Source organism: Silurus meridionalis, chromosome 29, assembly GCF_014805685.1.
Source record: "Silurus meridionalis isolate SWU-2019-XX chromosome 29, ASM1480568v1, whole genome shotgun sequence".
Taxonomy (NCBI): domain Eukaryota; kingdom Metazoa; phylum Chordata; class Actinopteri; order Siluriformes; family Siluridae; genus Silurus; species Silurus meridionalis.
The window spans coordinates 11,549,028-11,569,400 of NC_060912.1; the positions used below are offsets into that span (position 1 = coordinate 11,549,028).

Here is a 20,373-nt window from a genome sequence, read left to right on the forward strand (position 1 = left end):
AAAAAAACACTTTGAGGCGTCTAATGCAGAACGTCCCTGAAAAAGATGAAGACTCTCTCTTTGAATCAGGCGATCTATACAAGCAAGTTCATGAAGGTCATGAGTTCAAATACCATCCACACCTAAAGGATGCTACAGGGTTGTTTATAAGTGTACGTTTTCAATGTGACATTTAAGGTAGAAACTGTTTCCATTCACATCATCACACCCAGAAAGTAAAAGTTATTACACCATATTAAAACTCTGCAATGACCAGAGAGTAGATCATTCCAGACCTGGTACGTCCTTATCTCAAGGGGAGGTGGAAGCTTAGTGGTTAAGGCATTGAACTTTGTATCTGAAGGTTGTGAGTTCAAAACCCAGCCACACCAAGCTGTCACTACTGGACCCCTGAGCAAGGCCCTTAACCTTGTACTGCTCGGTTGTATGAATGAGATAACTGTAAGTCGCTGTGGACACAGGCGTCTGTCAAAATGCCATGAATGTAAATTAACCTGAAGTACACAAGACCCCAGGGATTTTTGCATGTTGCAGATCTAAATGTTCAGCACCATCCAAGGATTTTTCTTGATTTCAGCAAATCAGACTAGACCACCAAATAACCACACATCTACAATACACTCCATGGCCAAACGTTTGTGGACACCTGACCATAAGATGTGCTTCTTTTTGAGCATCTAATTCCACATTTTTTCTCCATTTGCTGTTATTATAAGCTCCACTCTTCCGGGAAGATGTTTTTGTGGAGATGTGTGTGAGATTCATTCAACCACAAAGGTGTCTTGACAGACACTGATGGAGGTGAGGTGAGGAGTTGAGGAGACCTGGGGTAAGGAGGCCTGGGGTGCAGTCAGCATTCACATTAATTCCAAAGGTGTATAATAGGGTTTAGAGCTCTATAGCAGGAGATCTTCCACCTTATCCAACCAAGCGAAAGCAGATCTTTATGGAGCTGGCTTTGTGCACAGGAGCATTGTTATGCTAGAGGATGCAGGTTTGGGTCTCCTAGTTCAAATAAAAGGGAAAGTTCATGGTACATCCAAAGACACAACTATGTGCCCTCAGCTTTGTGAAGAACCACATATGGCTGGAAAAGTCCGGTGTCCCAATACCTTTGCCATGTTGTGTATCTGTAACTTGTGAGTTCCAACAAATCAGGTACATGGTGGACATGTGGACCTTTTTTCTAAGAATTCTTCTTAAGAAGAGAACAATTGCATTGTTTATCCCAGAAGACAAAACACATTTCCAACTGCTGGACTTATTCCTGAGTACCAACTTCAGGCTAAACACAAAACACCAGCCAATGAGAAAGTGAGAGAGAGAGAGAGCACGAGAGAGAGAGAGAGAGAGAGAGAGAGAGAGAGAGAGAGAGAGAGAGAGAGAGAGAGAGAGAGAGAGAGAGAGAGAGAGAGAGAGAGAGAGAGAGAGAGAGAGAGAGAGAGAGAGAGAGAGAGAGAAATGACTCTCTCTCTCTCATTGGCTGGTGTTTTGTGTCTCTATCTGTCCATTCCTGCTGGTGTCCATTCCCCTCTCTCTCTACCCTGGTGGTTGTTCTCTCTCTCTCTCTCTCTCTCTCTCTCTCTCTCTCTCTCTCTCTCTCTCTCTTCCTTCAGTGAGAGTGAGACAGATTCAGAAGGCCGTTTGACCTGCTGTGTTTCTTTTTTCCATCTAAATGCAAATAGACACTGGGGATAATAGAAGCTCAATCTTCCTCCATTTACAGTCTGAGTGAGTTTTTGTTCGTAGAGAAGTGGAAGCACTGAAGCACCGTTCTTCTCTTCCTCCATACCAAGTCAGACAGAGAGAGACACACTGATATAGAGACAGAGAAATAGACTGATATAAAGATAGACAGAGTCATACTAAAACACATACAGAGAGCGACAGAGTGAAATGAAGACAGACAGAGAGGAAGAGAGACAGAAAGACTGATATTAAGATACAAAGAAATTGACAGACAGAGAAAGAAAGAAAGAAAGAAGAAAGAAAGAAAGAAAGAGAGAGAGAGAGAGAGAGAGAGAGAGAGAGAGAGAAAGAATGAAAGAAGGAAAGATCATGTGGGATAATTTTCCTCTTCCTCAGATTAAGTTGTAACCCTCTGGAAGGTGTTGAACTGATACTGTATGTTTTAGATCATTAGCTGTCATCATTAATATCAGTACAATTACATTTTATTCACTTACTTAAGAATAGTGTATTTTTGTAACACCTTACCAGACTCCTTAACATCCATCTGTCTATCTGTTTGCCCATCCATCCATCCATCCATCCATCCATCCATCTGTTCATCTACGTTCTGTCCATTAATCTGTCAGTCATCTATTAAGTGATTGAAATACATTAAGCCATTCATTCATATATTCATTTAGCAATCTATCCATCCATATGTATCCATCTAACAATCATCTATGCGTCCATCCATTCCTCTTTTAATCTATATGACCATCCATCCATCCATCCATCCATCCATCCATCCATCTGCCGATCCATATGACCATCTATCAATTCATTCATCCATCTATCCAGTATATTCAGTACAGAAATCTGTTTCAGTTTTCTAACTTACTATAAGGATGTTTTTCATTCTGCCGTCCATTTAAATGGAAATCTAGAAATAAAATAATAAAACTACATAAACAGCATTTAATAATTAAGTAACAGAAATAAACTTTATGTAACAGCGAACATCTCAGTGTGTATAACGCCATGACCGTTTTGTGTGTGTGTGTATAAACTCTAGTGGCTGATCTTGGAATATTTTAGCATGTATTAAGGGGTTCAGCAAACACGCTTCATCTTCTGACTAAAATAAACAAGGTTATGGAAACATGCACCTTGAATCCGAAGTTCTGCGGCCACACAGAGGTCAAACTCAAACTCTAGTGGAGTTTGAAAGGACCTGGAGAATTAGACTTTTTATCATGCTTTCAGACACACACACACACACACACACACACACTGAGTGAGGTGGCTTTCACACTTGTTTGGCCGTCTGACCTTCCGACCAATCAGATCACATACTGATAGACGAGTGAGAAAAATAAAGAACTAAAGAAACTGGAGGCGGAACTGAAACTACTGAATCCTGGAACCACAGTTTTATAGCGTGACTGATCTGGACCTAATTTTCCATCACACACACACACACACACACACATTCACTCTGACATTCACATTTACCTGATAAGTGATTAACTGGAATCAATTGCATGCACACACATATGTACACACAAACACACACACACAAACACACACACTTAAAGTCTGCAAGTCTGCAACAATTCTGAGCATTTCACACACACACACACACACACACACACACACACACACACACACTCTCTGGTCTGTAAATATTTGTTTATAATTCTCGTTATATCTAAAAGTAAGCTAAAAGAAAAAAAAAGCAGAGAAAAGAGGAAAATCAGACCCGTCTTTTATCGGTTGGTTTTATTGATCCTTATCAGAAACAGCAGTGAGCTTCGTGTAGGAACGATGAGAATGATACCGAGGAAAATCTGGGTGATGAAGATGATGGAGATGAAGATGACGGTACAGAACTGAACATAAAAATCAGAACAGTCTACGTCTCATTCGTTTGCCATTTGAGAGGAATCTGTTTACAGAAGATTTATTTCACATTAAGTCATGTCATGACACACTCCTGTCCACGTGCTGTACAAAGTCATACAGGTACAGAATCAGGGCTGCTGGAAAATGTTTCATTTGGGACGATTGAATCAAATCTTGTTTGAATCCTGAGACTCTTCATAAACAGGAACAGTGTTTAGATTTCTTACACACTAGTAGTATTGTACAATGTGTATAGTGTGTATAGTGTACAGAGTGTATAGTGTACAGTGTGTATATTGTGTATTGTGTATAGTGTACAGTGTGTATAGTGTATAGTGTGCAGTGTGTATAGTGTGTGTTGTGTATAGTGTACAGTGTGTATAGTGTACAGTGTAAAATTTGTAGTGTGTACAGTGTGCTTTACACACTACACACTATACACACTGTACAATACTACTAGTGTGTACAGTGTATAGTGCGCAGTGTGTACAGTGTACATTGTGTATAGTGTACAGTGTGTATAGGGGGAATTGTGTGTTGTGTGTACAGTGTACAGTGTGTATAGTGTACAGTGTGTATAGGGGTATTGTGTGTCGTGTGTACAGTGTACAGTGTGTATAGTGTACAGTGTGTATAGTGTACAGTGTAAAATTTGTAGTGTGTACAGTGTGCTTTACACACTACACGCTATACACACTGTACAATACTACTAGTGTGTACAGTGTATAGTGCGCAGTGTGTACAGTGCACAGTGTGTATAGTGTACAGTGTGTATAGGGGGAATTGTGTGTTGTGTGTACAGTGTACAGTGTGTATAGGGGTATTGTGTGTGTGTGTGTACAGTGTACAGTGTGTATAGTGTACAGTGTGTATAGTGTGTATAGGGGTATTGTGTGTCGTGTGTACAGTGTGTATAGTGTACAGTGTCTATAGGGGGTATTGTGTGTCATGTGTATAGTGTACAGTGTGTATAGTGTACAGTGTGTACAGTGTACAGTGTGTATAGTGTACAGTGTGTATAGGGGGTATTGTGTGTCGTGTGTACAGTGTGTATAGGGGTATTGTGTCGTGTGTACAGTGTGTATAGTGTACAGTGTCTATAGGGGTATTGTGTGTCATGTGTATAGTGTACAGTGTGTACAGTGTACAGTGTGTATAGTGTACAGTGTGTATAGGGGGTATTGTGTGTCGTGTGTACAGTGTGTATAGTGTACAGTGTCTATAGGGGGTATTGTGTGTCATGTGTATAGTGTACAGTGTGTATAGTGTACAGTGTGCTATACACACGAAACACTGTACATTATACACATTGAACACACTGTACAATACTACTAGTGTATATAGTGTGTAGTGTGTACAGTGTGTACAGTGTGTTTTTATACATAGACATCAATGGCAATATTGGCACATGGTGTCCTTATAAAACTCTGTGTAACCATGTTCCAGTACAACACCCTGCTCACCTGCCCACCCCCCCACGTCTCTATACACCTCATCAGTGATTTATTACCAGGGTCTGGGTACGAAGCTCAAGCTTTTAAGATTAAATTTTAAGCCTGAAAAGTCATCGTGTGTGTGATTTCTGAAAAAATAATAAAATGTTACAGTGATGATGTGACAGGTGGAGTGATTGTAGTGACTGTTCTGGTATACAGTATATATATATATATAAAACCAAACCCGAACTGTGGACCAACAAAACCAAAAACACGAGAGGTATTCTTCAGTTTCAGCGGAGACATCAGTATCGATACCAGAAGAGAAATAAAAGAATTAAAAAAAGCCTATCAGACATCATGTTATCAAGTTATTACGAAACTCTCAGAACCATCCAAACTTTTACATATGTGTATTTTCAAGAACAGTTTGTCTAATACATTTCCAGAAAAACAGTCAGGTGAGTTACAACTAACTCCTGATTATCAAAATATTATAATCAGTACATATTTTATTATTATTTTTTTTTTATAAAATGATCTATATGTACTCACCCTTACAAACACACACATACACACTCACACACACGTTTACTGTACGGCCGGATGGTTAAAGTAAGATTACGTCTGGAGGTCTGAATAAAAATAAAAATTAATAAAAAATAACAAACCCAGCAACTCGGAGCGAACGTTACAGTCTGAGCTACAGCTATCAGAGCTTATTTACAATCCTGTACGCAAGAAAAAAATGGCACGTAGAACGTCTAAGAGACACATAGGAGCTGGTTGATATACCAAAAAAAACAGAAAGACATAAAAGTGTGTTAAAACAGTTAACTGTATTGATTGTGCTTTTTAACCCTTCACTCCACTTCGAATGAAATGGGCCAGTGTAGTTTTGTTCAGTTGTTTTTTTTTACGCTTGCATGGCACACCCATGACCTTTATTTTCATTTTTTTTTTGTTCTGTATCTATGAATCTCTAAAACTAAACTGAGAACTAGAATTACAAACCGTAAGTCTCTTTAGATGTCTGCAGAAAGTTAATACAGGGCTTCTGCAGTTCAGTCCTGTTTTTTTTTTCAAGTCTTTGTTGGTTTGTTTTGGACTGCAGCCCATGTTTTGTTTGTGTATACATGTGTGTGTTTGTGTGTGTGTTAATGTGCAAGCCCTTTCATTGGCCGGAGGCATGAGGAGGAAAGTGTATTCTCTCTCTCTGTTTTTATTTCTCCAAATGACCCAGAAGATGCTGACGCTCTAAGATGAAATCGAGAACGAGTCAAGGTCAAAAGCAGAAGGAAGAAAATGGAAAAATTGGGACGCCTCCATTATCCGGCCTAATAACACACACACACACACACACACACACACACACACACACACTGCTTCTATTACTGCAGCAAAGGTTTAGTGACCTCCTGCCCAGTCTTTTTGTTTCTTTCCCTCTGAACGGGGAGTTGGAACGTCCCACACGATCCTTCACAGAACCTTCAACTTTTACTTATTTTCTCGGCCCCTTACTTGGGTTGAGTCTGTCACTTCCATTTTGCTGCCGGTGCCATACCGATGTTTTCCTATTTCCTTCCTATTTATTTCTCTCCCTGTTTTTCCTCTGCTTTCAGTGCAATATTATTGCCGTGTAATAAAAATTCTGTCCACCTCCTGTCTCCGTTCCCTCTGACCTCTGTTTTCAAACAGTCACTTCGTTCTTGCTGGCCGTGCGGTACTGGTGATGGTGATGTCCAGGGATGTACTGCAGGTGATCGACAGTGTGTGTCCGTCTGGAGGCGAACGCCTGCCTCTTGTTGCCGCTGACGCTCAGCAGCCCGTCGTTCCCCCTGTAGCCGTTGTCGCTGGCGTCGTCGCTCTGCTGCGAGTGTGAGTGTGCCTTCGCCATCCGGTGGTGTCGCTCCCTGGTTGGCGTCGGAGGCACAAATATGTCCGTGTGCGAGAGGGCACGCGCCATCGACTTCTCTCGGAAATCGGCTCGCCGCAGCGAGAGCAGCTTGTCCGGTGAGAGCAAAGGATCTCGGGATTGCAGGTGATCGGCCGAGAGCAGATCCTGCGAGAACGTGAAGGTAGGTGTGGTGAACTCGCGACGTGGGACAACGGGTGAGAGAACATGGTCCTGAGACATCGCACGTTGCACACGCCGTGGCTTCGCTCGCTGCACCGGGGTCTCCGGGGCCAACTTCACCATCTTCGGGGTCACGTCGGGGAGGTGGAGCTTCCTCCCATAATAGTCGTCCTCACCTGGGAAACAAAGAAGGAAAGCAGGAAAAATAACAGATGAAACCAAAGCAAAATTACTAGTTGAATCCAAGGACTGATCTGGCACCAAAATGCTGAAATGAACTTCCTCTGGCTGAGTCTTAAAATGAGGATCAACCTTTTCACCAATTACTTTAATCAGCACTAATTGCAACCTAAATATACATGTTCTGGTTTTGTATCAAATACATTTATTTTGACAAAGCCACTCTGGAGAATTGCTTTTTGACAAGTGTAAAAGTTCAACCAGAACAAATGCTTCAGCAACCAGACAGCAACCAACAGCTGACATGAAACCCATCAGTCTTTCCATCATCCAAGATGTCATTTTCAATTAGTCTAGTTCCTCCCAGGTTTACAGAACAAGCCTCAGCTCTTTTATAACAACCCCTATGATTAATCACCTTGCCCAAGCTCAAACCTGAGCAGGCCACAGAAGTCAGGAAGTCATATGAACAGCTCTTTACATCTCAAAATGTAAAATATCAGCAGCAGATTTTGCAGCAGCCTTGCTGGAATGAGGGCGCCCTAATTATGGTCCTCCACCGCAGCCCGTGGAAGGAGGAGCGACATGGACTCTTATTGACTGCACATCATTTGACCGTTTTATTCCTGTCTATCAGCTTTAGCAAACAACACCAATCAGTCTGAAGATCTGAAGCAGCAATGAAGAAGCATGTAGCTCTACATGTACCATACACATGGAATACCATGACATAGTTGCATCAATTGCTGCCATAGTGGAAAATCTGGATACTTCCAAGAGGACCAAAAAGAAACAACCAATCCTTACAGATGTTTCTAATTTCACATCAAAATGATACACAAGATGATCAGGTGAGGACATGGAAATTGTCGTAAATGCAGTTGAAGAAACTGGAAGTACAATCAGAATATGACATTAAATATACATCAGTAACAAAGAATACCAAATCTGATGCAGCACCAATAATCCATAAGATCAAAGCTAGCAATTAAATGATTCTTCATATCATAGCCCATTTTCTAGCTACACTACCAGAGCTGTAGCTGGAGAGGATGAATCACAAGCTCAGGGTTGTGTCCCTTTGAAAACTAACTGCAAAAAGTGTCTCCCTTGGGCTAAATATTTCCAAAACTCGCCCGTATATAGAGTACATGTCCTCCAGTGTGACACCTTTACAATGTGTCCTCATTTCCCTGGCCTCCTCTGTTCTGCAAGAAGGAAGGTGATAAATGGTTTAGATGCAGTAAGGAAATTTCCTCCTGCTTCATATTCACCTTGAGAGTGCAGGACTCAAAGTACGTGCCGACTGCTGGCATCAGGAAGTTTCACACTCATCTAGAGTAATACATCAGCAGCCCCATGCTCAGAGCTTCACCTCCGCTGAGTAGCACCTGTTTCATTTCTCTACATCAACCACAAGAATTACACTATTGACCCCAGGCATTAAACCATTAATCCCAGACTTTACAACACTAATCCAAGACATTACACCATTAATGCCAGATTTCACATCATTAACCCCAGAGATTACACCACTAACCCCAGAGATTACACCACTAACCCCAGAGATTGCACCACTAATCCCAGAGATTACACCACTAACCCCAGAGATTACACTATTAATGATAGTAAAGAGAAACCAGAAGTTAGCAGGGAACCCAGAGAAACCGCATGCAGACAGTAACCTGAGCTCAGGATTGATCCCAGGACCCTGGAGCAAGGTTTATCTTTATTGTTCCTTGTTTCTTAATGTTCTTCTAGTTTATTATCATTCTTATCCTTTCATTTGTCTTGTTCCTCTTAGTTAAAGTGATGCTCTCAAATGAAACTCGCTCTGCCAGTCCTGTGGTTGGTTCCTACTGAAGTGCAGTGTGAGATGAGGTTAGACTTTTTCCCTCTTTTCCTTGTCATTAGTTTTTCAGACAACATTTCTGATCAAGAGTTTGCATGTGTGACTTGATCCAACAGCCTGGGGTTTTATTGTTACACAGAAACTCAGGACACCATTATAGCTTTCCACCTCCTTTTCTTTCTTCTCACTAAAGTTCTCCTTTTTTGATCACCCTTTGGTTTCATGGTATGCCTTACAGTGTGTCATCCATTAATGCCTATTCCTTTCTGTCGATTTATTGCCAGAGTCAGTGGACATCAAGCTGCTCTCTGAGACAGTGTGTTTGATCTGCACTAGCCTCACAGTTACCACCACAGAACTCAATGCTAACAAGCTCTTAACTCAAAGCTTTCCATGTTCTTGTTGAATAAATAAAACACCTGAAGAAATGGCATGCATGAGATCCAATTTTCTTACATCTTCATTAATGTTCCTCACTACTGCAAAGCTCCAACAGCTATGTGAAATGTACCACTTTTATGGAAAAAAATTAAGTCATTTTTAATTTGATGGCTTGTCTACAAATTGTGGAACAATTTCATAATAATGTTCCTCAACATCAAATTTATAAAACAGTTAAATCGTCATCATTTATAGTAAATAATATCATCAAAAGATTTAAAAAATCTGGAGAAATCTCGCAAGGGACAAGGGTGAAAATCGATATTGGATGGCCATGATCTCAGGCCCGCACTGCATTTAAAACAGTTGTGATTCTGTGATGGAAATCACTGCATCGGTTCATTACCAAAGTTCATTAAAAATATATTGAGGCAAAAACAGTTCTGTGGTCAGACAAATCAAAATTGTAATTACTTTTTTAAATCCATAGACACCACGTCCTCCGGACTAAAGAGGAGAGGGACCATGTGACTTGTTATCACCACTCAGTTCAGAAAGTCACATCTCTGATGGTATAGGAGAACATTAGTGCCTATGGAATGGGCAGTTTGCACATATGGCCCTGTAAAGCAGTAAACATGGCAGTAAACATGGCAGAAAACATGGCCCTGTCCCGACTTTTTTGCGATATGTTCAATATTCAAAATTTAAAATGTTTTCCTTCAATTTGTAAAGTTTTCCAGTTAAATACATTTGTAAATCATTGCATTCTGTTTTTATTTACATTTAACACATCGTCCCAACTTTTTTGGAATTGAACTTGTAATTTCCCCACTAATTTCTCACAGTGACACCGGTTCTCCTCTTCAGGTTCCTCCTGGAATCCTCCTGGATTTATCCACATCTAATTCTCTAAACAGCCCCAGCTAGCCTGGTTCATATCTCTATACACACACACACACACACACACACACACACACACACACACACACACACACACACACAAACACCCCTGAGGTTATGACACCTGTTTGAATGCTGACTTGTGGAACAGTGTGAAATGGAGTTGTGTACGAAAGGCCATGTAGCAGGAGTAATGACTGGTGAATGTGTAATGAAGGCCACATCAGGATCTGGCAGCTGCTTTCACTGGAGCTGTAACTGAACCCTGTCCAGCTTCTCAGTGTGACCTTCACAGAGGAAAGGTCAGATGGAGAAGCCCCTCAGGCAACACTCCAGGTATTGAAAGAGCTTTGAAAAAGTCCAAATGAATTCACAGTTCATCAAGAGTTGTTGATTCTGCTTTTTTTGAGACTTGTGAACTTTAGTTCCTCAAGTTCCTCTAGCTCCTGAAGTTCACCTAGTTCTTCCAGCTCCCCTATTTCCTTAAATTCTCCACATTTTCTAGCTCCTCAAGGTCTACATACTTCATCTAGTATTCCCATTTCATTGACCTTTCTAATTTTCATAGCTCGTCAAGTTTCTTCTACTTCCTGTAAAATTTTTAATTCTCAAATTTTCCTAGTTCCATTTAGTTCCTAAAGTTCCTCTAATTCTCCTACCTTCATATCATAATATATATAAATATACAGTATAGGCCTCGTTCTCATCTTTCCTTTTTCCTGTTCTAGTTTCAATGATGCTCTAAAATGAAATAGTTCCCCTCGTTCTCATACTGCACTTCCTGTCACCATCGCTTCTCCTCAGTCATATGGAGCTTATTGTTTATTAAAATAAATGTTATTAGAATAAATAACACAATTTATTCTGTACTTTATATCTCATCTTTGTTTATCTCACTCACTCATACACATGTTCATCTTTAGTTTCTTCATCTAATTTATATAGTTTTCTTCATTCCTGGAGCCTCATTTATACACTGATTCTAATACAGTGTACTGTAGTTGTGTATTTTCACTCTGGTGTAGAGGCACAGAGGAACTCTTCCTTTATGCTTTGACTGAATGAACCAAATCTGTGTGTGTGTGTGTGTGTGTGTGTGTGTGTGTGTGTGTGTGTGTGTGTGTGTGTGTGTGTGATGAATCTTGGGTCTGAAGTGAGAGATCAATGTGGAGAAAGAGGACAAGACATTTTCAAATTTCCACAGCACTCTGTAATGAGGATGATGGAGTGATGGTGATGAAGAAGGAGGGAGGAGAGCATACCCAGGTCACCTTTCAGAGGCATCTCGTACGAAGGCAGAAGGTGGGTGAGGTTCTGGTAGGAACGCGAGAACGACAGATCATACGGCTCTGTCTGTGACGTCAGGATGTTGTTCATCCGAGGCTTTTCTGGAAAGAGAGGAAGAAAGAGAAAGAGAAAAAGAGAAAGAGGGGTCATTAGCTGCACTCTTCTTCCGATACCAAAGTAATACAAGCAATTAGGACAAGGCCAGTGATTGTGTGTGTGTGTGTGTGTGTGTGTGTGTGTGTGTGTGTGTGTGTGTGTGTGTGGGTCCCAGATCTGTGATCCATTAGGGCAGCACTCTCGTGGCAACAATATATATTAAGAACCAAACTGGGTGACACTGAGGGCATTGTACAACACACACACACACACACACACACACACACACACACACACACACACAGATCTGGTTCATTCAGTCAAAGCATAAAGGAAGAGTTCCTCTGTGCCTCAACACCAGAGTGAAAATACACAACTACAAATATACAACTGTATAAACACCAACCTCCAAAAGAGAGAGAGAGAGAGAGAGTGAGAGAGAGAGAAGAAAGAAAGAAAAGAGTAAAAAGGAGAGAGAGAGAGAGAGAGAGAGAGAGAGAGAGAGAGAGAGAGAGCGTTACCGTGTCGTTACTCACCGTATCGCTCTATTCTGTGTCCTAACAAACCCAAGTAAGAGAGACACAGCATCAGTAATCACACAAACTAAATAAACCATAAACACCCCGAATCACATGTACATACAGCACACATAGAGGCTTTATAAAGGGTTTATAGAGGGGGTTAATAGCGTTAATATATTGGGGGTTAATAGAGGGTCTACATAGTCTAAAAGACATACACATACATAGTTTATACAGGACTTATAGAGGGTTTAGTCCAAATAACACATAGTTTATACAGGGTTTATAGAGGGTTTATAGCGGGTTAATGGAGGGTTTAGTGCAAATGACACACATGTACATAGTTTATACAGGGTTTATACAGAGATCATGAAGGGTTAGATTCAGATGACACACATGTACATAGTTTATAGAGGGTTTATAGAGGGTTTATACAGGTTTTATACAGGGTTTATACAGGGTTAATAAGGAGTTTATAGAGGGTTTATACAGGGTTAATGGAGGGTTTATACAGGGTTTTTAAAGGGTTCATACAGGGTTAATGGAGGGTTTATACAGGGTTTATAGAGGGTTTATACAGGCTTAATGGAGAGTTTATACAGGGTTTATAGAGGTTCATACAGGGTTAATGGAGGGTTTATAAAGGGTTTATAAAGGGTTTATACAGGGTTTATAGAGGGTTTATACAGGGTTTATAGAGGGTGCATACAGGGTTAATGGAGGGTTTATAAATGGTTTATAGAGGGTTTATACAGGGTTTATACAGGCTTAATGGAGAGTTTATACAGGGTTTATAGAGGGTTTATACAGGGTTTATAGAGGGTGCATACAGGGTTAATGGAGGGTTTATACAGGGTTTATAGAGGGTTTATACAGGCTTAATGGAGAGTTTATACAGGGTTTATAGAGGGTTCATACAGGGTTAATGGTGGGTTTATAAAGGGTTTATAGAGGGTTTATACAGGGTTTATAGAGGGTTTATACAGGGTTTATACAGGCTTAATGGAGAGTTTATACAGGGTTTATAGAGGGTGCATACAGGGTTAATGGAGGGTTTATAAAGGGTTTATAGGGGGTTTATACAGGGTTTATGGAGGGTTCATACAGGGTTAAGGGAGGATTTATACAGGGTTTATAGAGGGTTTATACAGGGTTTATGGAGGGTTCATACAGGGTTAATGGAGGGTTCAATCCAAATGTCACAAGAACGCATAGTTCTTAATTTGTTTATGGAAGATGTATTGGGGTTTAGACATTAATGAAATGTATAAAAAGTTTATAAAGGGTTCTTTATAAGGGGGTTTATGGAGGGTTTATAAAGGGTTTATAAAGGGTTTATAAAGGGTTTATAAAGGGGTTAAGTCGAATCACAGGTGTGTAAATAGACTCTAGGGGGCGTGTAGGAGTTCTGGGGTATTTATGTTTTATTTAACTGAATGCTGTCATGCAGAAATAATTCAACAAATCAATTATATACAAATAATTTTCCAAAATCACCTGTATAATTCCAGAACAGCAGTGTGTGTGTGTGTGTGTGTGTGTGTGTGTGTGTGTGTGTGGGTCCCAGATCTGTGATCCATTACAGCACTCTCGTGGCAATGATATATATTAAGAACCAAACTGGGTGAGACTGAGGGCATTGTACAACACACACACACACACACACACACACACACACACACACATACACACACACACACACACACACACACACACACACACACACACACACACACACACACATACATACATACACACACTTACACACACACACACACACACACACACACACACACACACATATACAGTACAGACCAAAAGTTTGGACACACCTTCTCATTCAAAGAGTTTTCTTTATTTTCATGACTATGAAAATTGTAGAGTCACACTGAAGGCATCAAGGGCTTTTTGACCAAGAAGGAGAGTGATGGGGTGCTGCGCCAGATGACCTGGCCTCCACAGTCACCGGACCTGAACCCAATCGAGATGGTTTAGGGTGAGCTGGACCGCAGAGTGAAGGCAAAGGGCCAACAAGTGCCAAGCATCTCTCGGGGAACTCCTTCAAGACTGTTGGAAGACCATTTCAGGTGACTACCTCTTGAAGCTCATCAAGAGAATGCCAAGAGTGTGCAAAGCAGTAATCAAAGCAAAAGGTGGCTACTTTGAAGAACCTAGAATATGACATTTTTCAGTTGTTTCACACTTTTTTGTTATGTATATAATTCCATATATAATTCCACATGTGTTCATTCATAGTTTTGATGCCTTCAGTGTGAATCTACAATTTTCATAGTCATGAAAATAAAGAAAACTCTTTGAATGAGGTGTGTCCAAACTTATGGTCTGTACTCTACATACATACATACATACACACACATACACACACACACACACACACACACACACACACACACACACACACACACACAGATCTGGTTCATTCAGTCAAAGCATAAAGGAAGAGTTCCTCTGTGCCTCAACACCAGAGTGAAAATACACAACTACAAATATACAACTGTATAAACACCAACCTCCAAAAGAGAGAGAGAGAGAGAGAGAGAGAGAGAGAAGAAAGAAAAGAGTAAAAGGAGAGAGAGAGAGAGAGAGAGGGGGTGTCAGAGAGAGAGAGCGTTACCGTGTCGTTACTCACCGTATCGCTCTATTCTGTGTCCTAACAAACCCAAGTAAGAGAGACACAGCATCAGTAATCACACAAACTAAATAAACCATAAACACCCCGAATCACATGTACATACAGCACACATAGAGGCTTTATAAAGGGTTTATAGATGGGGTTAATAGCGTTAATATATTGGGGGTTAATAGAGGGTCTACATGGTCCAAAGTTTATAGAGGGTTTATAGAGGGTTTATAAAGGGTTTATAAAGGGGTTAAGTCGAATCACTGGTGTGTAAATAGACTCTAGGGGGCGTGTAGGAGTTCTGGGGTATTTATGTTTTATTTAACTGAATGCTGTCATGCAGAAATAATTCAACAAATTAATTATAAACAAATAATTTTCCAGAATCACCTGTATAATTCCAGAACAGCAGTGTGTGTGTGTGTGTGTGTGTGTGTGTGTGTGTGTGTGTGTGTGTGTGTTCTTTTCTATCTATTTATTCCATTCAGTCAGATTTCTTTAATCTATTCTATTGTTTCATTGTGTTCTATTGTGTCAAAACTCTGAACACAGCCGTGTGTGTGTGTGTGTGTGTGTGTGTGTGTGTGTGTGTGTGAGTGTGAGGAGCGTCACTAATGCGTGTAAAATCCTTTTCTCCACAGAGTTACAGGATGAACACATGCACTAAATGGAACTGGGGCTGAACTCTGGGCTGTAATTCAATCAGCAGCGCTGCAGTTTTCATTTCTCCTCCTGTCGTCATGGCGACGCCTCCCCTCACTTCATCTCATTCACGCTCACTGATTCCCAACAACACCCCGGGTCTCGTCTCAATTCTACTCTCATTACTGAAAATCAGCTCCAAACATCTCAAACTCCAGCTGTGACCTGAGCTGAGAACGCGCTCGCACCCAGCATCATCTTCAACATCAGCATCATCTTCATCATCATCATCTTCATCATCATCATCATCAGCGTCTTCAACATCAGCGTCATCGTCTTCAACATCATCTTCTTCATCATCATCATCATCTTCTTCATCATCATCATCATCATCATCATCGTCTTCAACATCAGAATCATCATCATCTTAATCATCATCATCATTATCTTCATCATCAGCAGCATCATCTTCAACATCAGCATCATCATCATCGTCTTCAACATCATCAGCAGCAGCAGCAGCATTGTCTTCAACATCATCATCATCATCATCTTCATCATCAGCAGCATCGTCTTCATCATCTTCATCATCATCATCATCATCATCATCTTCATCATCATCATCATCATGTTGATTTTATCTCATTTACTAAATTATTATTTATTTGTTATTCTGCTGTACTTCATTACTGTATAAATGGTTTATTGTGGACGGTTTGGTCACATTATTACATTTTTGTTTGAAAATGAAAATGCATAAATATAAATTCATATCTATCTATCTATCTGTCTGTCTGTCTGTCTGTCTGTCTGTCTGTCTGTCTGTCTGTCTGTCTGTCTGTCTATCTATCTATCTATCTATCTATCTATCTATCTATCTATCTCTCTGTCTGTCTGTCTGCCTGTCTCTCTGTCTGTCTGTCTGTCCGTCTGTCCATCTATCTATCTACAATAATAATAAAAATGATTATTAGTAGTAGTAGTATATTCAATAACAGCATTATATTATATAACAGCAGTGTGTGTGTGTGTGTGTGTGTGTGTGTGTGTGTGTGTGTGTGTGTGTGTGTGTGTGTGTGTGTGTGTGTGTGTGTTGCAGGACCAGAGCCACTCATAAAGCCCTGCTGTCAGGTTAAAGGTAACTCATAATGAAAATGTAAAAGTTTCCTTACCGATTTTAGGCGTGTGAGATCCAGTGAGGTCCACATGGCTCGTGTAGTCGTGATGATGGTTCCTGTGAGACAGATAGAGAGAGAGAGAGAGAGAGAGAGAGAGAGAGAGAGAGAGAGAGAGAGAGAGAGAGAGAGAGAGAGAGAGAGAGAGAGAGAAAGAGAGAGCGAGAGAGAGAGACAGAGAGGAAGGGAGAGAGAGAGAGAGAGAGAGAGAGAGAGAGAGAGAGAGAGAGAGAGAGAGAGAGAGAGAGAGAGAGAGAGAGAGAGAGAGAGAGAGAGAGAGAGAGAGAGAGAGAGAGAGAGAGGGAGAGAGGGAGAGAGAGGAGAGAGAGAGAGAGAGGGAGAGAGAGAGAGAGAGAGAGAGAGAGAGGGAGTGGGAGAGAGAGAGAGAGAGAGAGAGAGAGAGAGAGAGAGAGAGGGAGAGAGATGGAGGTATATATGAGAATGCAGCAGAGAAACAAACCCCTCACGTCTCGTTCCCCAGCACAGTGATGAGCTCTCAGCTGCACTACTCCCCCTGCTGTGTGAGTATCTGATAAGCAGCTCCTGATTAACATGCTAATCAGCTCATTCTGGTGCGGGTAAAAACGGCATGAACAAGGCGACACGATAAACATCATACGGAAAACGCTTCACAGCTCTTAATTTTGGGTGACAGGGAGACTGGAGACGGGAAGAAATGCTTCCCGTGGAGATAATGTGCCACGTGACGTGACGAGAACACGTCCTTTCGCCTTTCACTGAGTGCTGGAGGAGAGTGTTTTGGGAAACAGAGAGAGAGGAACAAACACCAATCAAACACCGGATGGACAATAGCATAGATATCGGTGTCAAAAGGGGGCGGGGCTTAAACTCAGTTTGATTGGAGAACTTCTGTGGTCTCTGTGTCTGCTAATTTTAGTGAAAGAGGCGTGGCCCCTGTGTCTGTCAATCTTAATAATGAAGGCGTGGCCCCTGTGTCTGTCAATCTCAATGAAGAAGGCGTGGCTTCTGCAACAGTCAGTCTCAATAAAGAAGGCATGGCCACTGTATCTGTCAGTCTCAATAAAAAAGGCGTGGCCTCTGTATCTGTCAGCCTCAATAAAGAAGGCGTGGCCTCTGTACCTGTCAGTCTCAATAAAAAAGGCGTGGCCTCTCTATCTGCCAGTCTCAATAAAGAAGGCGTGGCCTCGGTATCTGTCAGCCTCAATAAAGAAGGCGTGGCCTCTGTATCTGTCATTCTCAATAAAGAAGGCGTGGCCTCTCTATCTGCCAGTCTCAATAAAGAAGGCGTGGCCTCTGTATCAGTCTCAGTGAAGAGAACAGCATCAGATTGTGTTGTAGTGCTGTAAGCTAACTAACAAGGGAAAAGGTATTACACAGATAACATGAGCACAATTAAGAGAAGAAGTAAACAAACAAATAAACAAACAAACAAACAAGGATGATTAGTGCATAGACGGTGAGTGGAGTGGCTCCATCATCTCATCTCATCTCACCCCTTCATTATCCACTTCACACAGCACTCTGCTTACCTGCAACCTCTCAGCTTTCATCCCAAACAGGCCTCACACACACACACACACACACACACACACACACACACACACACACACACACACACTCAACACTGTTGAACATATTGTAAATCTATGATTTATGAAAGTTCTATTTTCCAAGCACATAAAGGTAAATGTGTATGGTTGTGTTTCTGTCCCGTACACCAGCGCTGAGATGATGTCATCAGAAAGCGCCATCTGTTCACACACATAAAAAGCCCCACCCTTTTTAACGCAATTATTTTACTGGGTTATTTATCATCACTTTTAGATACTTCAGATACAGAAACCAGCGGCCATTTCAGCAACGCAATGTGTGTGTGTGTGTGTGTGTGTGTGTGTGTGTGTGTGTGAGTGACCTAAATACAGGCCTCATCACGTCAGAGGGATGTTCTGTACTCCAAAAGTCTCTCTGACTCACAGAAAAAACTTTTCCCGTATTTGATGTTATTGAAGCTGCTTTAACCTCATCAACAGAATTTTCTTTAGACCCTTTTCAGATAAAGAAACAGTCTGTCCCAGGTTTCTACACAGCACTTTTAGAAGAGTGCTAGATGAAAGACTGGAGTTAATTTTACACCTCAAAAGTATTAGGACTTTTCCAGCCATATGTGGTTCTTCCCCAAATGTTGGAGGCACACATTTGTACAGGACGTCTTTGGATGCTGCAGGAAATTCTCCCTTCACTTAAACTAGGAGACCCAAACATGTTCCAGCATGATGATGTCCCTGTGCACAAAGCCAGCTACATGAAGATCTGCTTTACATGGGTTGGAAGTGTGAGGAAGATCTTCTGCTACAAACCCTATTGAACACCTTTTGGGATGAATTTTTTCACACTGCACCCCAGAACTCACATTCTCACCTACATCAGTACCTGACTTTACACTCTTGTAACTGAATAAAATCTCACACAAATCTCCACAAAATCTTGGGGAACATCTAAAGTACATGATTCACAATCCTCAAAGATGTACATCTGACTTCTGAGTGATCTACCCATTAGCCCCGCCTCACTTTTCTGTCCTTAGTAACCCTCTGTTACTTTAAAGAACATTTCTTATAGATTTTAGATTTGAATTTTTTCGATGTACTTTGTCGATTAACTTGTTAACTTGTGCTTCATAATTTTTTTATTCATCCCCATAAGTTTCCACACAGTTTTCTCTTCCTTTAATTCTCTATCAGACACTAACGTATCTTTCATAAAAAAATGAGAAACAGAGAATGAGATAGAACGAGAGAGAGAGAGAGAGAGAGAGAGAGAGAGAGAGAGAGAGAGAGAGAGATGTAAACGTGACAGCCCCCTGCGGAGTCTATAAATGTAAACTGTCCTACATTAACACGTCCTCTGAAGGGAAAAAAAATTAGGCTGTTTCACACACGTCCCTCTTCCAGCTTCAAACCGTAAGCGTTCATTAATTATACACAAGAATTTCTGCTTTAAAGCTCCAGCCAGAAATACCCAATCAACCACTGCCAACCACCACCAACACCACTGCCAACCACCACCACCAGCACCACTGCCAACCAGCACCACCACCAACCAGCACCCCACTGCCAACCACCAGCACCACTGCCAACCACCACCGCCCACCAAAACACCACCACCAACACAACCTCCAACTACCAACACCACTGCCCACCAACACCACCACCAACCACCACCAGCACCCCCACCACCGACACTACCGCCAACCACCACAAACACCTTCACCAACCACCACCACCATCTACGCTAACCACCACTAACACCTCCGCCACCACCAACACCTCCGACAACCACCACCAGCACTACCCACCACCGACACCACTGCCAACCACCATCGATACCACCCACCGCCAACCATCACGCCACCACCCACCACCAACACCTTTGCCAACCACCACCCAACACCTCCGCCAACCACAACTGCCACCACCCACTACCATCAAACACCACCAGCACCAACACCACCACCACTGCCATCACTGCCAACCACCACTGTCAGCAACCACCGACATGTTTAAATTAAACTTTAATCAAATAAAAAGCATGATGTCATTCTTCAATCAATCATAACTGGCCTGTTTT

The 20,373-nt window shown here is 41.5% G+C and overlaps 1 protein-coding gene across 5 annotated transcripts in view; it reads right to left on the reverse strand.

Moving 5' to 3' along the window:
* Positions 1–5,829: 5,829 nt before the first annotated feature.
* Positions 5,830–20,373, reverse strand: part of LOC124382246 (protein shisa-6) — a 70,154-nt gene continuing 55,610 nt past the window's right edge. For 2 of the 5 annotated variants that reach the window (XM_046844437.1, XM_046844439.1), the window contains exons 6-10: positions 16,762–16,824; positions 14,957–14,977; positions 12,322–12,342; positions 11,665–11,790; positions 5,830–7,262 (exon numbers count right to left, since the gene is read on the reverse strand). In XM_046844437.1, coding sequence (XP_046700393.1) covers positions 6,700–7,262; positions 11,665–11,790; positions 12,322–12,342; positions 14,957–14,977; positions 16,762–16,824 — 794 coding nt within the window. In that variant the 3' untranslated portion in view covers positions 5,830–6,699. The remainder of the gene's footprint in view (positions 7,263–11,664; positions 11,791–12,321; positions 12,343–14,956; positions 14,978–16,761; positions 16,825–20,373) is intronic. The other 3 variants (XM_046844440.1, XM_046844441.1, XM_046844442.1) reach the window with 3 other exon arrangements.